The sequence below is a fragment of the Trachinotus anak genome, unplaced genomic scaffold, assembly GCF_046630095.1.
Source record: "Trachinotus anak isolate AG129_WGS33_773 ecotype Australia unplaced genomic scaffold, CSIRO_AGI_Tana_v1 ptg000032l, whole genome shotgun sequence".
Taxonomy (NCBI): Eukaryota; Metazoa; Chordata; class Actinopteri; order Carangiformes; family Carangidae; genus Trachinotus; species Trachinotus anak.
In genome coordinates, this window is record NW_027273883.1 from 7,757,863 (window position 1) to 7,777,628 (window position 19,766).

At 39.7% G+C, this 19,766-nt stretch overlaps 1 protein-coding gene and 1 long non-coding RNA gene across 8 annotated transcripts in view; one reads left to right on the forward strand and one right to left on the reverse strand.

Moving 5' to 3' along the window:
- LOC139613564 (mannosyl-oligosaccharide 1,2-alpha-mannosidase IA) overlaps window positions 1-19,483 on the forward strand; it is a 182,322-nt gene extending 162,839 nt beyond the window's left edge. For 4 of the 7 annotated variants that reach the window (XM_071470328.1, XM_071470330.1, XM_071470323.1 and 1 more), the window contains 7 exons: window positions 3,379-3,515; window positions 3,700-3,793; window positions 5,526-5,641; window positions 8,848-9,067; window positions 12,977-13,149; window positions 15,508-15,623; window positions 17,954-19,483. In XM_071470328.1, coding sequence (XP_071326429.1) covers window positions 3,379-3,515; window positions 3,700-3,793; window positions 5,526-5,641; window positions 8,848-9,067; window positions 12,977-13,149; window positions 15,508-15,623; window positions 17,954-18,095 — 998 coding nt within the window. In that variant the 3' untranslated portion in view covers window positions 18,096-19,483. The remainder of the gene's footprint in view (window positions 1-3,378; window positions 3,516-3,699; window positions 3,794-5,525; window positions 5,642-8,847; window positions 9,068-12,976; window positions 13,150-15,507; window positions 15,624-17,953) is intronic. The other 3 variants (XM_071470325.1, XM_071470327.1, XM_071470324.1) reach the window with 2 other exon arrangements.
- Window positions 14,497-16,346, reverse strand: LOC139613565 (uncharacterized). The gene is made up of 2 exons (XR_011686780.1): window positions 16,279-16,346; window positions 14,497-14,577 (listed from the first exon to the last, which is right to left on the reverse strand). It is a non-coding gene; the product is annotated as an uncharacterized lncRNA (long non-coding RNA).
- Window positions 19,484-19,766: the final 283 nt, after the last annotated feature.

Here is a 19,766-nt window from a genome sequence, read left to right on the forward strand (position 1 = left end):
GAAGGTCAGCAGATAGTAGTAAACTCCATGATATCTGTTGCATTAAATGACAACATTCAGGTGGAAGTTCACATTTCACTGACTGCACACCAGATCTCTACAAGTTATTCTTTATTTAAGAGCTGAAATGAAGAGTTGATTGTTAATTTTACATTTTCCAGCAGTTAAAACCAAACAGTCTCTAGTTCCTGCCTCTTAAATGTGAAGATTTAGCATTTTTGTCAAAGCAGACTGAATGTAAATCTGTAGATAAGCAATTTGCAGATGTTGCCCTGGACTTTGAGAATAACATTAATGTTTTCATCGCACCCAGTCCTTTACAAACCTGATAACAGAGGGTTTCCTACACCTAAAAAGACTGTGGTCCTTTCAGCACTTAAACCTTAAATGAATTACAGATATACTGTAGGTTTTCTCATCATTCATAGAGGAAATAATTTTTGATTACCAGTACATATACTGAGAGGTCACACGTTTGTAATGAAGTGTGTAGTCCTAGCCAACATCACTGGCTAAAATCATTTTAGCTCCTTATTACAGTGTACAAAATGCCATTTTCCCCCAACACATTATGCATGACATGTGATATTGATTTTAGCTTTTTTCATCATTTTCTACACCTAATTATATTTCTGATAGCTGTGGAAGAGCGTGAGCGGATGTTTGTTAAACAGGGTGAAAAGATTAATGAACGAGTGCCAGTGTTGTTGTTTGCCAGGCAGCAGTGATGTGGATACTGCGTGCCCCACCCGCTCCCTTCTTCCCTTCCCTTTTCCAATCACTCACAAACACACCACCCGCCGCCCTGCACCTCCGCTTTGATACACAGATTGATTCCTCTTAAAGGAGGAATCAGACGTGACTCGAGCCAGAACTACTAATGATGTGGCCCCCAAACTTTTAATGGATGCATTCACCAGAGTGGTAAACTCTTTGATTTCCCTCTGCCCTCACACACCAGCCATCTCCCACACCCCACCCCCACCCCACCTTCTCCTCTTCTTACAATTTCAATTCAATTTATTACCGGATGTTTGATCTCCCCCAGCATCTATTAGAGGATATGTAAAGTCACTCTCATAGAACATTCTGCCTCCACTAATCATGGGTGAACAGTATTGCACCACACATTCACTGTGAATTACATTTGCACAGAGTGATATTATGCACACTAACTTGAGGAAATAAGACTGAAGGGTGCCCTTGATGTTCATAGTTTCTAGGTAAGGCTGTTATTATACCGTGAATGCACATAACTTGGCTGCACTGGTAAGTTTCAAGTTGAGGTTAAAGAAAATTAACACGCACATCAATCACAGCAGGCACCAATGAATTCATGTAGTGGTAGATGATGGCAGAGGTTATTTCATAGACTGATGAGCTTATTTTGAGCAGACAGAAGTCTAATTTGCCAGACATAATGTAATTAAGGTTTTATGCCAAGTTAACTTTACATAGTTTAACTATTCAAATCAAAACATTTGCACAGGTAACTCCATTACAAGTACTCAATTTATTATAGTTGAAAAATAAAAAAGCCAAAACACTAACATCGCTATTTTCTGTATCCAGTATCAGTATCGAGGTAGTGTGTGGTATATAATGAAAACACAAACCTTGCCATTATGTGTTCCTGGTCATTTGTTTTAATGACATCAGCTGATTGTCTTTATTACCATGTTATTATAACCTTGACATCAGTATTGGTGCTGCTTGGTGCATGAATTTGGCTGCAGGCAGTTTAAGCCTTTTCAACTTCATTCAACTCGTGTAGTTGTCAATAGTGCTGCAACTGAAGATTGATTTTATTATCATTTAATCTGTCAATTATTTTCTCAGTTAATTGTTTGAACTGTAACAGGGGTTTTCAATGTGTGACACTGAGGGCCACATTAGCAATATAGCACCATGAAAGTATGAATTAATTAGCTATTAGAAGTTTCTTTTTGCTTTGCACCCATTAATTTACAGATGACTATCACTGGATTACTTTGATACTGAAGAAAACTTGAATATGTGATGATGAGTGTTTCTATGATTTCTTAGCAAATCTATGGATACTTTGACAATGACAATATGTTATCATTGGAAAGTATAAGTCTAAAAATATGTGCATTATGTCTGCATGTTCACATTTGACTGAGTTATGACTCTGGGGTGTATTTTGTTTCATTTTTTATGCAAATTGGGTCAATTGTGCAATCAAGAAGCTTAATTAATGCCATGAGTTTGAAAACCTCTCATCTATAAAATATATGAAAATAGTGGGAAACACCTGCAATTTTCCAACTTGATGCATTCAAATAGCTTGATTTGTCCGATCAATGGTCCAAAACTTTAAAGATAAGACAAAGAAAAGACCCATCTTCACATTTAGAAGGAGGAACCAGTAAATGTTTGGCATTTTTGCTTGATGAACTATTGTTGATAAATTGCTACTTGATTACTGACCAGTCGTTGCAGTGTGTTTGTGTTCAGGGGTGGTTTGTGGTCTGTTTATGCTAAGATTCAGCTGCATGAGGAAATTTAATATGTTCTGCTGACTGAAACCCACAAATGACAATAGCCAAATGTTTATATAGATTAGTATACACAGAATGGGTGTGCTAACTGCAGTGTAGAGACCACTGGAGACAAACCGTAGATTGTTATTGATTTCCATCTGAAAAGGAAATAAAATAAGGCCCAAGTGTGTCTGCCATGATGCATTAAGCAGAGTTTGAGTACAAAAGGGCAAGAGGACCATCAGGGACTGAGTTGGTTACTTTCTCCAACTTTGTTCAGCTGCAGCGTGTTCTGAATGTGATGTGCAGTGTAATAACTGAGGTCACTTCTGAAAGAGACCGTGGAAGAACTGAAACAAGTATGGCAATAGTTGGCTGGACTTTACAAGTAATAATGCTGCAGATATAGCAGGATCATATGAAACTGGAATTGCCTATAAAACTCACAAGAACTTCACATCTAAACAGGATGAAATTCAGAAAATTGTGCTGGACTTGGATGAAGAATTCAGATCTACTGACTGTATTCATATACCACTGATACTTTCTGCTTAACTGGAAATGTCAGATCATTGGGGAAGTTCTCCCTAGCTTGCCAGGCGACCACAGTGCACTGCTACACTGCCTCTCTTGCTGCCTCTGTGGGCATTGTGTATGACGCATCACATAAAACACTTCAACTCAGATGACTGAGGGAGAATTTGTTATTATTTTATTAAAAGTTACATCTGAGAACAATCCCACCCAAGCCCAATACAAGCCCAAACCTGAAGGGTCCCAACAATGGATCCACCTGGATTGCCCAACTCTAGTTTATACCTGTGTATGCCTTTATGTGATATCTGTTGTACTTAGTCTCCCTGTTTTGGATGTTGTCCCTGCTGCAGTGGAACCAGTTGGAGCTGGGGCTGGGCCTCAGCCGGGAGCAGCATCCTGGCTGAGTTCGGGACCCTTCACCTCGAATTCGTCCATCTGAGTGAGCTCTCCAACAATCCCATCTACACAGAGAAGGTTCGGAATATTGGTTGCATTTCCCGTTTTGCTGTACTTTCAGTTTTCTAATATTTTATAAAAACAATTTCCCTGCTAGACGCTTTTCAGCTTTGAGGCAGTATACAGTACAGTAGGTTGAATGTGTGATACATGACAGTCCTTTAGCCTGATAATATTCATTTGTACCGTGGTGTTTCTGCAGGTGATGAACATCAGGAAACTTCTGAACAAGATTGAAAAACCCCACGGCCTGTATCCCAACTTCCTCAGTCCAGTCAGTGGCAACTGGGTCCAACGTAAGTGCTATAACTACTGTACACGGGACACTGGTTCAACAGCTGTCATTGAGTTATGTGTACATTTGAGTTACAGAGAAAGGTTTTGAACGGTTTTATCTGTAATGAAGGACAAGGTCAGGTACCTACATTATTAGAAAACATACATTTTACATCTCAATAATGCCCTGGTGAGGTCATTCATGTTACCTCACTGAATGTCATTTCAGGTTTTTACCTTTCCCCCACTTTTCACACCACTGACAGACCCTTAGTCACCTCACGTGTCAAAGCTCTTTTAGCTGCTCATCAGTGTCATCCATCCACCCACCTGTCTATTTCCTTTCATTTTTAATATCAGGCTCATAGCAATGGCTATATGACTCCCATTCCTCTGGGTTATTAAAATGATAATGAATTCAATTACTTCAGGAAATTGGATCTTTTGGGTTTACCTAACAGGAGGTGAAAAAAATTATCGGGATAAGACGACGCTGGGACTGAAAAGGTGGTAATCTGGATGATTACAGAGGCTAATTGTTGTGGGAAAGCTTGTAGAGGAGCAAAATTGTACATATTTAGTGCCACAAAAGGAAAAGAAGCTTTGGCTTCACAGCTCTCCCTCAGCTGTCTGTGTCAAGGACAAACACAGCAGCACTGTGATAACCTTGCGGGGGAGTCAGCAAAGGTGTGTGCGCACGCAACGAGCATGAGTGGATAGAAGAAGACTCATGCACGCCCCCACTGCAATATCATACTCATCTTTATAAATTTGACTGTGAACTTAGGAGCAAACAGGAAGAAACTCAACAGCCACTTGTTTCAATTTTCACTCACAAGAGTGAAGTATGTTACATAATTTAGGTTTTAACTTTTAAATAAAGTATTTTCTACCACAAGTGAACAGAGAACGTGTGGGTTCAACATTGTGTGAGGGCATGACCATGCCCACCACGAATTAATCACAAAAGCCAAGAGTGATGACAAACAGTCAAAGAGAGCTGCATATTTGAGACGATCTATCAAAAGACACAAACGCTTTTGCAACACTGTGATTCCAGAGAACCAAACAAGAGGTAGTCAGATGTGATGTTCTGTAAGACTTGATTTGTGACTGGATCAACAGGGATTCTGCAGGGTTCACCAAGTTAAATGTAACACTTGTAAGACCTTTTTATGACCACATAGAATACAGTTGAATACCTGTCTCACAATCATACTGGCCAAAGTATGATGCGGATGTAACCTAGAATTGTTTACTGTGCTATCATATTTTTTTTACATGCAGGATATAACAATAATTCCTAATGATATCATTAATTAAACCAATGCAGCCTGGCCCAGATAAGTGGCATTAAGTGGATGGATGGATTAACCAATGAAAAATCATTACTTCATCTAAGTTTTTAGTAAAATCAACTTGTCCATTAAGGGACAATGGACTTCCTAGATACTGTGGCTAGCAGTAGTGACGGAGCTTCCTAATGGTCTGATGGTGCTGCCTGAAACTCCACAAAAGAGGATTGAACAGCGTCATGCAGCACCCAACAACTGCAGTCAGATACTAAAATTATTGCTTATAGAAGGCAAGAGAAAGTATTTCAAAATATGAAGATTTTTCTTTTATAAGGACACAGGGTTCACTGTCTTTATAAGACTTTTCAATACCTGTAGATAGCCTGACTAGGGACCTGTGTGTAACCCTGCTGATTATTTTCATACAACCCTGTTTCTGTCCCATTCCCCCTCGTAGATCATGTTTCCATTGGTGGCCTCGGGGATAGTTTCTATGAGTACCTGATCAAATCCTACCTGATGTCAGACAAGACGGATGACGACGCAAAGAAGATGTACTACAGCGCAATGGAGGTGTGGAAATTTTAAGCTTATGTTGTACACATGGGTTCACTCAAAAGCTCCATTCAATAAACACACCCAAGACAAATAAAAGACAGTTTCACACAAAGAACATCAGGTAGCTTAAATATTTAAGTGAAAGCTGATGGATGGATACAATATTTGAAGTTCTTTTCAGACATGGAACACATGACATTGCTGGCTTTTTTAAATCTTTTTTAAAACTATTGGCTTTTTGTGATTTAGAAATGACAGCACCTTTATGGAAAGAACCATAATGCTTGTGTAATAGAGGGAGCGCTGAATTAATTGGTAATAAAATAAAAGAAGAAGAGAAGAATGTTATCTATCTCTCACAGGCTGAATCACAGATGGATTTCAAAACATATTTTACCACTGAAGACATTCACTGATTGTCTTTTTGTGCATATGTAACCTTGTGCCACCATGGTCTTCACACTACTCAAAGGCATTCAGATCAGACTTGTGTCATTTTGGAAGTTTTACAGAAATGTTAGCAGATCTGGCCTCATAAGATTTCCACCATAACTTGTCAGTTAAAAGTGGCCCAAGGGGTGGTTTGTGTTTGAAAGGGGTTAAACTAAAAAAAAAGAAATAAACTAATGGAGATATACTCCAAAACCAGTATTTGTATGCATAGATGCATTGAAATTCAGTGGAGCTTCAGAATTCAGAATTGCATGTAGAGATCTAATGGATGCTTTTATTCAAAGAACCATGATTATACACAGTAAGAGTATCATTGCGACAGAGATGTTCTCAGTAGTCATAGGTGAAAGTAAGAGAGATAATTTAGAGGAGAAAAGGTTCCTGGTACTGCATAATGTGATTAGACCCCTGATTAGATGGCAACTGACTTGAGTATTCATATACTATAATGTAAAAGTGAGCACTTCCACTATGTGCAGAAAAACGTCTTTGAACATGAACCCACCACTTGGTACACACATGCAGAAAAATACATCAGAAGCTGCCTGTTGTCCTCTTTAATGGAGAAAATGTCAGAGTAAAGCACATTCCCTCTGGCTACAATTACAATATTACAGACAATGACTTAAAATTGCTATTGAGATTTCCTAAGTTCTCATCTGAGGGTCAAGCCAGAGGCAGGACTATTAATTATAGACTCCCCGTCTCCCCTGTGAGTTGGTATTTAAATGGCCACGGACCCCCGCACTATCAGATTAAGTCATATACTGTATGTGTGTGTGTGTATATATAGAGAGAGAGATCTAAGGTGAAGGCGCAGCACAACTCATTATCTTTGGCATTCAAATAAAAGTAGATTACTAATTAAAGAGAACATTTTCCAATTATATAACAGCCAATTAGCAGAAAAATCATCAGTCTCAGCCCACTAGAAAAATGCTTTTTCTGAGAATGTGGTATTTATAAGCTTTCATATTAGTCTTATGTTACTGCAGGATGGATTTTTGTCAACCCATATTTAGCATGAAAGGTTTCTCCTACAGCAGTGGTAGGAGGGAACTATTGTAAAGAGAATTACACGATTACACGTTACAGTACCGGTTTTCAGAGAAAGAGTGCGTTCCTCATTCCACATTTCCTCATTCCTGAAAGAGCTGTTAAAAAAAGAAGAAAATTAATGATTGAACGATAGGACCTGAAATTCAAGAGGGAGTTTACACTTTTAATTATAAGGACTTTGTGGGGTGTTGCTGCAGAATATCACAAACCTGCATTTAAATGTAAAATGAGCAGCAGGCCAGACTGAATGGGTGAGAGGGACACAAGAGAACAGAACAGAATCTGTGAAAGAGAGAAAACGAGGAGTCATTCAGAAATGATCTCATGAGATGTCCTTCTATATTCTGTTTTATAAAGCATAAAGAACTCACAAGATACAGCTACAAAGAGGCAGAAATGTGCGAACTGAAAAACTGAAAGATTTCTCAAAAAAAGAAAGTTGAGATTTTTCTCTTTTGAAAGTCTCCAAGTCGGACTTCATGGTGTTTTTCCTGTTATTCCCACTCTGCCCATAGTGTGAACACAGCTTCAGACACAGGTTGAAAAACAGCATAAGAATTTGTATTGAACCAGTTTCTCACAGGGTATCAGATAGATTTCCATGGAGGTCTGTCTTCCATCTGTGCAGAGCAGAGCATGTGTTATACAGAACATATATAATTTAACATGTACTGTAACTGCAGATGTTTACAGTGCAGCAGTAGTTGGACTCATATCTAATGTGTGTGTCTCTGCTGTGCAAACTGGTTTCATAAATTATCAAAATCAGATCCAAACTAGTTTGAGAAGTTGCACCACTCAGTCTCGATTGTGTGTTAACTGGCTTCACTGAAGCTCTGTTGGGTAGAGGTAGATGGTGGTTTCTGGTTTGTACTGCAGGTGGACTCTAGCTACCACAAATTAAAAGTACTGCAAAACTTACAAAGCATACATATTCAGTTCAGATAAGAATAAATCCCTTATACTGAAACTCCCCATGAGAATAGTTAGAAAAATTAGAATAGTATAGTTATTTACATTTTTTATGCATGACACAAAGAAAGTAATTTCAAACTGTGATTAGCTAATTTTAACCAAAACTTGCGTAGTGTTACTTAACCAAGTGTTGATTATCTGTTTGGATATAGGTGTGGTATGAAATGTTAATACTAACAATATCAATGATACAAAATTACATCAATCATGAGATAGACTCTGAAGGCCTTAATGAAAAGAGACCAAAGGTTGTCATCGTCACACAGCGCCTCAGATGTCCTTTTCATGGAGAATTTTGTGTGAAAACTGCAGAATTTTTTGTACCGCAAAGTGTGATTGCATTTTAGCACAAAGAGAAAGAGGGCATTGAAGCATACCTGATAGTGGAGGCCTTAACAGAGACAATCAATTGTCTTTGAAGGTGTTGGTTATGGACACTTCTCAGGCAGCAATTAACTGGAACACAAGAACAAAAAACAAAAATCTCTTTTATGCTGGGCGCGCAGGTGATTAGATGAAATCTTTTCCCGCTTTTTTCCCTTGTAATATGTTTGTGCACATGAAAGCCTGGGCAGATCAGTAAACATGACTTTGGACTACACAACATTGCTGCTGCAATTTGAACTTTAAGTACAGACACAGTAAAAAAAGCACAAGGTTTGTCATGGTGTCCTTTGACATTTACACCAAGGAGTCAAGTCGATGTGACTATGACTGTGTGTGTGTTGCTGCAGGCAATTGAAGCTAACCTGGTACAGAAGTCACCTGGTGGCCTCACCTACATGGCTGAGTGGAGAGGTGGGATCCTGGATCATAAGATGGGCCATCTGGCCTGCTTCTCTGGGGGAATGATCGGCATTGGGGCTGATGACGGAGCTCCGGAGAAGAGGCAACACTACCTGGACCTGGCTGCCGAGATCACGAACACATGCCACGAGAGCTACACGCGCTCAGGTGAGTGGAAATGTCACGGATGACGAGGAGGGGCAGAGGTCAACAATACTTCAGTTCAGGAGGCTCTCTGTCATGCAGGAGTGGGGCAGTGGGTAAGTGACTGTTCCTGCTGTTTTGGATCTAAATGTACCTTGTCACATCAAAAGACCCACTGCCCGTATCCATATAATCTCTTCTAGACTGGGAGTGGCTCCTTTTACCAAGGGTTTGCTGGGGTGGGCGTTAGGTCAGAGGTATGTTTTTTTGGTAATGGAGACAATCAGGTTGAGTAGAAAATATTTGTCTAATTACACAATGACATTTTACAGTTGATTATTCTTAAAAATGTTATCATCTTCCTCACTATCATCCAACAACACTTCTGTCTGTGATTGTGTTTTGAGCTAAATGCTAATGTCAGAAGAAAAGACTGAGGATCACCAAAGTTAATAGGAGTCACCCTCCAGAAACCAAGAGTGTCTGCACCAGGTTTTATGCCAATCCATCTGGTGGCTGTTGAGATCCTTTAGTCTGGACCAGTTGGTGAACCGACAGCTACAGTGAACCGTGGAGCTAGCATGGTTAAAACTTTATTAATTAATTTATTGTTAAAACATTTATTCTATTTGGTGTATTTCAGTATTTTTTCAATATAGTACATGGCAGTGAAAAGCAATGGTTTATTACCTGGTTTATTAAGAGGGGTTATGGTAGCGTTCAGGGGAAATGAACAGTCTAGGAGAACAGCATATAGTAAATTTAAACAGACTGAAGCATTTTTAATTTTGTCCTGGCTCAACGGGGAGACGACAGGCCTAATAAGGAGCGGTGAAGAATTAAACCTCCCTGTTATTCTCTATCATCTCACAGCTGTAAGCAGCAGATGTGGAGGTGCCTCCAAGTGTGTTGGATACCAATAATCAGTTTGTTGTAGGAGAAAGAATGCAAAGGGGGATTGAGTATGGAAGAACATTTAAGAGTCCATAGGCAAATTTACTGCTGTTCCAACTGAGGGAGAATAGAAAACATGGCTGCACTCACAGACTCACAGAAGTTATACTCGAGAAAAATGCAAGAAAGAGGGCGAAAAAGCAGTTGAATATATGAGCAAGACTAACCACATTTGATCTCTCCTTTTTCCTGGCATCTGTCTTGGCTCTGTCAATAATCTCCTCTGCTAATTTCAAGATTTTAATGTCCCCTCCACCGTTGGATGGGCTGTAGGGATTTTTTTTTTTTGCTTCTTCAACAAGCTAATGTTACTCATCATATAACAGGTTCCATGTTACACTTGAAATACTTTTTATCTGCAAGCCTAAAGGCTTCTCTGGCTTTCTGTTTCATAGTCATCCACCAGGCTTCTCTTCACTCATTAAAGGACCTGGATGGTGCTTAGCAGCTTCTGGATCAGCAGGAGAGAGAGAGAAGTGAGCTTTCCTCTTGCAAAGTGGCTGCTATGTAGCTGTGTCTTTAAATACTGATATCGTAAAGACTCTCCTGCTGTTCCTGGATCTCTGCCATCTTCACAGCAAGACAGATGCAGGCTTGAACCCAGAGTAGGAAACTGGGGATATCATGGGAGGCAGCAGGAAGAGGGGAAGGTTATTGTTTTTAGAAAGATGTGGTGATAGTCTTTTTTACTATTGAGGTGTATGACCTAATGTACAGACTGACTAACATTCAAATGTAGGAAAAACAAACATTTGATCTGTAGTTATTGATGTTCAACAGGGAAATAACAGCAGAATTTTGTCTGGTGATATTTACTCCTGTGCAGCAGTAAAAAAGTGTGGGCAGAGCTATTAGCATAAATTGTGGAAGCATGGTTTGCTAGCAACAGCATTTGATCAAAAACTTTTGAGATACCATAAATTCTGTAGTAGTGGTCAGGGCTTTTATTTACCTCAGTGGCAGAAGGCCACAGGTTATTCCACCTTAATGTTTTTTTTAATACCCAGCCTTTATAAGAGAATTTATGGTGTGCACTCATGAAAAGTTTGTCATTTTCATTTGCACAGGCAGACCTGTTTGAAGCTCACAGAGGTAATTTTGCAGCCAGTTAACCTTTTAAAATAAACCACACCACCTATGGGATGCTATCGCCTTGATAGCACTACTTCAGGTGTCTTTTGGTGTGTACTGGACTCAGTCTTCACACAGCCTTGACAAATTGTTTGAAAGCTGTAAGTCTCCTGATTCTATCTGTGCAAAGCATTTGAAGATCATTGCAAAATCAACAAGGCTGTGTGAAGACTGAGTCCAAAGTGTTTTCTACACAAAAGGTACAACTACATACCTTTTTTTCCCTCTTTATACCAAAAAATATTTTTCAGGCTCAGGAGAGAAATGGGAGTGTAAGGATTTTCAAGGCTTTGTTATCCTTTTTTTAAGACATTATTTCCTCTAATCTTTTAGCTTGATGAGATTGAGACGTTTATAAAATTGTTGTTGTAAAATTGTTAATAAATCCATGTTGGTAAGAAGATACAATTAATTTTGAGGTAAAAGGCCAGTATTCAATTCCCGTAGGTAAAACAAATCCTGAAACTAACTTCTTAATTGTGTTTGATTCAGGAGTGTAATTCGTCTGATGAACTTGTAGAAAAATCAATTGTGTTGTCTGTGCTCTGAGTTACTGATGATTTTCCATTAGTGGCCTTCACATTCCAGTCACAAGATTCAACAGCCTGGCAGCAAACAGGGTGTGGAGTCGAGGTTGAAATAGTGGTTTAAGAATGAAGATATCCCTCGATGTGTTTAATGTGAACTTTTGGGGAAGATATCCTTCAAGAAGATGCCAGAAAAAAAAAGGCGCTTCGTTTGGAACAACTCAGTCATTGTGATGGTTATTTGTTGCGCAGGTGGAGACTAAAGATTAAAATAAGAGGCAATTCAGTAGATGAAATTAAAAGAACAAATGCAGTGAAAGCACAGAATAAAACAAAAAAATTAAACTAAATCCAGAGTTAAGAGGACCCTCTGGTTTTCAGCCACGACCTAGGAACCACTCATAAAGATCTACCAGAGGATATCAGGCATGTATCGTGTTAGCAAGCCAGAATATATGACACAGGAATAATTGGAAAATAATAAAGGTCTATTGTTTGAGACAGTATGAAAGTCTGGTGACAGTATAGTTTCCTCTAAGTTTTCCCCTTGTTAAAGTTTCTCTTCTTTATCCAAAACAAACTTGCAAATGGCTTCAAACTGCTGCCCACCTACAGCGTCTCATCTTTGCTCAATAGCTAATCAACTGATCTTTTCAGCCACTTTAACAGATCCTCTTGTTTTCCCTCATTTACAGTGTATAATGTAGTTTGTGGATTTGTAGGGAACACAAAATCATTTATTGTTTCTATGTCTCTTTGTCTTGCGTGCACATGCTCACTCTCAAACTTACCTCTTATTTGTAACTGGATGCAGCTACTCAGAAACCCTCTCTTACCTCAAAGAACTCGCATCTTCCAACCATGGTTACATTTTCCAAGCAGCCAGCGGTTTGCTAAAATCACAGATGATAAGTCCAAGAAAAAGAAAAGTCTTAGCAAAGTGAGCACGGCAAGCAGAAATAACATTTCAAAGTGATTTTGCACAGCATAATGCAAAACCTCACTCTAACAATGTTTCTGAATTTAAGTTGCTGTGCTGATGCTCCTGTCCTGACCTTGGTAAGAATAGATTTCTCTGTGCTGTATTGTGAATAGGATCTCATTGCCATGCAGTGTTGAATGGTTGTAGAAGTATAATAGCAGTAAGGGGAATAGTAAGGAGAGAGGCACACAGACCATCAGGACAGCGAAAGAACATTCACCGTGTGTGGATTTTAGATTTGGAAATACACTGCAGATCTGCTGAATAAGTGCTCATATCTGTTGGCTGACAAATATTTGTGTTTTTGTTCTCTTGTCTTAAATTTCTGTCTCTTGTCAGCCACCAAACTGGGACCTGAGGCGTTCAGATTCGACAGCGGAGCTGAAGCCACAGCAACCAGACTGAGTGACAGATATTACATCCTACGACCAGAAGTCATCGAGAGCTACATGTACATGTGGAGACTCACCCACGACCCCAAGTACAGAGAGTGGGGCTGGGAGGCTGTTGAGGTATGATACAAAATACACTGTTGTTATTTCCCTTACTGGCCTGAATATCAGAAGATGAGGAGACTTTAAAACAGACTAGTCCTTCTGGGAAAGGTTCCCTCAGACACTACTAGATCAGTTAGTCTTCATTTCTCTCTCATGAAAGTGGAAGTGCACGTTCACATTAAAGGAACAGTTTGACATTTTGGGAAATTGCAGGAGATGAGAAGACTGATATCAGTCTCATATGAAGCATAAACTCTGGGAACAGGGGAAACCGCTAGCCTATCTCCGTCTAAAGGCAGCAGACCACTCTGCCCCCCAGTACCTTTAACACTGTTTGACATGTTATATCTCGTTTGTTTCTGTTCAAAGGGATATATAGTATAAAATGAACAAATAACCATTTCACAGGAGGTTGGAGGTTGTGCTTTAACTATTTCTTGTCAGTTGCATTCATCTTCATAGCTTTTCAATCTGTTCAGCATATAACACCTTCTGTCCTTAGACCCTCAAATTGGATAAGGTAAAGTCCACAAAGAACCCAATTAACAGAAAAACTGGGGGGGTATTATATTTTATTATAATTAGGATAACAAAAATGGACAGATTGTAAAAATATGAAAGCTAGCGGAGAGAGGAAATTACTGGTCCCAGCCAAGAAACAGTCAAGCACAATAAACCCTGGTTAAACAACAAATTTTGAACTGTTACAAAAAGTGATCTATCCTTTAGTGATTAATAAGTGAGCTTTTAGAAGTGTCGGTGGGTTGATTTTTACCTTTCAACAGAGACAGGTACTGTTTCTCCCTTTTTCCGACCAACAGACCATCAGACTCTCAGCAAGAAAGCAAAGCATCCAAAATTTAGCCTAATTCTTAATCCTGTTAGTCACATACTGTCCTGCAGCGAAGATAATCAAGACACGCTTCTGCCTTGTTTTCTTTAATGAGTCATTAGTTTCTTCAGTTACAGGAGCCATCAGAAATGTTAAATTAAGTAACCACAGGTGGAGTAAAAGCACAACATTCTGCCTTGAACAGACTGGGTACAAGGGCCTAATGTAAACAAATTTGAAGAAACTTACTAGTCTGGCAACATTAAGGTTACAAAAAGCCCACAATCATGTAACAGTGACCAACATCTGCTGTTGTGCATATACAAATTGCACATCTTCAAATGTAATATCTTGAAAAAAAATACTATCTTGTATTCAGGCCAACACAGTGGGCGGTACGGTGGTGCAGTGGTTAGCGCTGTTGCCTCATAGCAAGAAGGTTCTGTGTGGAGTTTGCATGTTCTCTCCGTGTCTCCAGCTTCCTCCTACCGTCCAAAGACGTGCATGTTAGGTTAATTGGTGAGGGTTGCGTCAGGAAGGGCATCTGGCGTAAAACTTGTGCCAGACTAGAATTTGCGGCAATCCGCTGTGGCAACCCCTGAGAGGAGCAGCTGAATGACAAAAAAAAATAAAAAATCAGGCCAACACAGTAAAATAATTTTATATTTCAGTGGGAGCTATAGTACAGTATAATTTTGTACCCTATTCTTCTCTCTTAGGAGTGGCTACGACTCTGATTTTATAAATTGTAGTCACCTATTATGTCAAGCCCCTTTAACACCCTTAATTAGCCTCAACCAGCTTTCTTGATATTGTGTGGCACGATACATTAGCTTGTAGATCAAGCAACCCCACTAGCAGGAGGTGAAGGTTGTAAAGGGAGCACCATTATTAATGCAGCAATAGACAGGACATTAGCTGCAGTAAACTGTAGAGGGCTGGCATGATAGATCTAGCATAATTTAGTGCACACAGTAGTGGAGAGATCAGGCTGACGAGTTTGACAGGCCTTTAATTATCGGGCACAAAGGTTGAAAGCAGTGCACAACGCTTCTCTTCATGAACATCGAGCATTAACACGTTGGGGTCTTTGTTAATTAGCACGTATAAGCCAGCCCTTTGTAGCTGGGGTAATAATGTGCTAATCCGCTTGGCTAGCTCAGCCACTCTCCATTAGCCCTTGTCAGATTTGGCTTTGCTCGGGCGTCAATTGTGGAACCACCTGAAGGGCTTGACATGCCTTATCATTTATCGGTTTCTTTGGGTATACATGGACACAAATTATTTTCTCTTTTTGCACCATAATGTATGAGAGGAATGGTGTGTGATTTCGTCTGTGCACGTTGTAAAATATTTGGTTCTGTCATAATGTAGAAGTGAAAAGGCCACTTTCTGATGGCTGACTAACTATACATGAACAAATTAAAGCTTATTCACTCAAATTGTACAGTCAGCTTCGCAACTGCTTTACCTAGTCCACAAATAAAAGTTTTTGAAGATACAGCTGCACATTTAAACCTGTTCTCCCTGTTTCCCATCAGGCCCTCGAGGAGCACTGCAGAGTGGAATCTGGCTTTTCTGGGATCCGAGACGTTTACACCATGACAGTCAGCCATGATAACATGCAGCAGAGCTTCTTTCTCTCAGAGACGCTCAAGTAAGTCTTATTTCCTCTCCACATCTCCCTTGGTAACAGAAAGCGGCAAATAGCATTTTATATTCTGTATTCATAAACCATTATCGATATGGAAAGTAAAATAGAGTCCAATGCTGAAAGCTGAGCATTCATCTTTGCCTATTATCTGTTCTGTCCATGAAGTGTACTCCTGCTGTCAGACAGACACAATCTCTCCCTCAGTGCTCAGGAGTCATCTGAGGTGTTTCCAATCACTCTTGGAATGTGATTTTCTTCTTTCCACTTGTAAAAGAAACGTGGATGGCGAAGAGATGGTGTGCAGTTAAACGTCTCAATTTTGCCTCCCCTCATTCTTGGGTCATTAAGCAGCGGCAACCATTCAGGGTGCTACGACGTGTTGGTTAAAAGACAGTAAAGAGCCTTTTCTGTCCTGAAGATAGGACGACTTTACAGACCAGCCCATGCTGCTGCATGAACCTGTGTAATACTGTTCCTAATGTCCATTCACTTTCAAATTAAAGTGACTAATCATTACCAAAAACAAAACAAAGCATTGCTGCATCACACTTGTGGTGGAGATTTTTTTTAAATGTGGCCACTGCCAAGAAAAAATGTTCTATTGGATTATGTGCAGATACAGAAATGCAGTGGTAATGGAAAAGCAAGATGACCTTACCTTCAGTTTAGTCCTTGAGGAAAATGTGAAATGTATTTGAGGGATGATTTTCTACCAGAAAAATCCTGTTGAAAAGGGAACTGTGTCAGAAACAGTTTTGAGATGGAGCAATATGATCAACTGTTAACATGCACACATAAAACAAGGTTATTCAGAGTAGAGAATAGGTTCTCGATACAGTCTTAAAACAACAGTCAGGTGCCTACATTTATGTTGAAATAGGTTGAAATTATTGTAATCATTCTTTCCTTTCACACGGGTCATTACAAATGCTTTTCTGAATTGATTTCCATGTAAGTGGGGGACAAAATCTACAGTCCTCATTTTGTGCAAACATGTATTTAAAACATTATCTAAAGCCAATGTGAGGCTTCAACTGTCAGAGTTACACAAATCAAATGGGTATTGTTCAAAGTTACAGTCTTTTTCTGACAAAAATCCCTCTTTGTGCCTCCCTGTTACTGTATAGCAATGGTTTCTTTTCATCCCACTGCTTTTCTACCACAGTGATACTCTGTTTGTCTGAAGTCTGTCGTACTCATGCAGATCACAAACCTGGCTATGTGTATATGTGGCAAAGAAATCCTATTTATCTTGGATAAATCTCGGTGCTAACATCTGTTTACTTTTCTACATCAAATTCAAGAAACTGCACTACTGCAGAAAGCTGCAAACTGCAAACCACTCACTGAAAGAGTTAGTTTGGCCTTTTCTCTTTACTGCTGACAATTAGTTAGGAAGATCGATACCACTCTCATGTCCGTGCAACAAATATGAAGCTACGGCCAAGAGGAAAAAAACTAGCCTGGCTCTGTCCAAAGGTAACAGAATCTGTCCATCAGAACCTCTAAAGCTCACTAATTAACACGTCATCTCATTTGTTTAATTTGTACAAAAACCAAAGTGGTAAAAGTGACGGAACTGTGGGTGACAGAACGATTTCTTGGCTGTGCTCAGTGACTTCACGGAGTCCTGTCATCACAGTGTGGAGGAGGTTGCTGCTCCTGGCCAAGAAATTATCCGACACACAACCCCCTATAAAACCACAACCTTTTCACTGATTAAACTGACGAGATATGATGTAGTAGTCAATGAACTTTAGAGGTGCTGGTTGGTGGATTTTGTTTTCTAGTCTTTGTTAAGCTAAAAATTCAATTCAAAGTTTAGAAGTGCAACTGACTGTCTGAAGTAGTTGTCCTTACGGGCCAGCAGAGGGCGCCCCTAAAATTAACTATCAGCTTGACCTGTTGCACGTCCTGTTGACCTATCTGTAAAGTGAGCTAATAAATAAAAATGAAGGACACTAGCAAGCTAAGCATCTGAGAAAGGGCGCTGAAGTTCTGCATCATAGAAGTCAAAACTACCAACCCAGATAAGGCTGTTTGTCGACTCGCAGCAATGTGGCTGCCTTACTCTGCAAAAAGTCTGATTCACCTGCTGGCAGCGGAGGCCCCAGAAATGAGTGGAGCAACATCAGCTATACAGTCTTGTCTGATGGCCGACTCTTCCTGACATTCATCCATAGGACCGTGGCCAGAAGCCTAACCCCGCCCCCCCCCAAAAAAAACCCCATCACGGATACTGTAGTGAGATCTATACGAAGGATGTGAGGCCCACTGGCCTCAATGAGCCTTGATTCTTAAACTAAATGAATGTTTTTTTCATGTTTGTTTAGGTATCTGTACCTGCTCTTCTCTGACGATGACCTTCTCCCACTGGAGGACTGGGTTTTCAATACAGAAGCCCACCCGCTGCCCATCATCCGTAGGAGCTGCCTGCAGGACGAAGCAACACAGGATAAGACAGCCTCTGAATAAGACACCCCAGCAACTGTGGCAGTTACAGACACACCTGCACAGGTCATGTGCACACACAGTCACACAAATAGAAACACCAATTCAATGCAGGTTCAGAGTCTTTTCAGGAGGAGTGTTATGGACTCGCAATTCCTTTCCAGTAAAGGATGTTGTCGTTTTATGCTGTGATTGTATATCCTTTCGCCGGGGTTACTTCCTGCTGGCACTTCTTTTTTGTGGACAATCAAGACAAACATGACTTTCATGAAAAGAGCACCTTTTTCTTTCCTTCTTTCCTCTGTGAGGAAACCGGTATAACTTACAGACCCAAATGTGTGGGAGGAGGGTTGAACTATGGGCCATATTGTTAGAAGAGAGAGAAACGTATAGAAAACCACTTGAGTTTTGCTCTTTGATTTCACTGTTTTGTTAATCTTGAGTGATGAATGATTTCCTCAGATCTTGTCATTGCATTCTTTCCTTTGTGAGTACACTCTTTGACCAAAGGTTTCTTTGCATTTCTATTTCCCTCTTTTCCAGTGATGTGTTTTTTTGGTGAGATTTGACAGAAAGTAAAGTTTACTATAAGGACTGAATTGTAATGAATATTGATTAATGTACAGACAAAAATGAAATGTGATTCTCAAATCCCCCCCTGCAAACTAATGTTGATGTCATGTTTCTCACTGAAACAAGCTTGAATGATTTTTTTAAAGTCAGGAGGTGTCAGGAAAGGTGGCAGTGTCTTATGCATCCAGGGACCATTTAGAGAAAAAAAAATGTTGTTGGGTTGTGTTTCCACTGTATGCTTGGGTTACTTTTTGAACAGGACAATGCTTTCTCAGTCCTCTCAGCCTTTCAAATCAGAGTTACAAATGGAGTTCTGTCAGTTCTGTGACTGTAATACAAGCATAAAGGAAAAAGACGGCATTTGCCAGCTAGCTCCAAATGGGTTTTCCTGTTTCTGTTGTAGTTTTTCTGCTTCACTCTGCCTTTACATGTGAATTCCATACAGCTGCCAATACTGATGTTAAAGGCTGTTAGACTGTGGAGACGTGTCTTCATTTTCATCACTGCTGTCCTGCACAGTTGTAGAGTGAATGTGCTGTACATAACAGATGAAGTGAGTGACCCCTGTATGAGCTTGTCTTGACTTTATTTTGTGATCTTTTTTTCTTTTTTCTAAAATTCAGTGGTTATTTTTCTTCTGGGTTCTCTTTTGATTTGCTTCCCTCAGGTGTTTCAGTAAAAAAGGAAAAAAAAAAAACCTAAAAAGTTCTGATTTTAAGTCTAGTTATTGCTGATATTAATTATTGTTATTACTTATTCTTACTGTTTGATTTAACTTTCATTGTTGAATATTTTCAAATACTGATAAAAACCTGTGCAACTTTGTACATTTAAAACAATCACGGTTGTTGTGTCCTTTTTATTGGCCTTGTTTGTTCACTTATTTACAAAATCTAAAAAGACCAATGTCCTACTTGCTATGGTATTTATTTTTTGACTGTTTGATTGGTACATCGGGGAGCTTCAGTGACCTTTAAAGGAAGCAACTCGCAGTGACTAACAACAAGGAAGGGAGCTGGACTCATTTGCCGCTTACATTTGTTTCGGTATTTGCTTCGAGGAAATTCATTACAGATTTAATTAAAGGGGGACGTCTCAGGGTTGTGGAAAGTTCCAGCAATC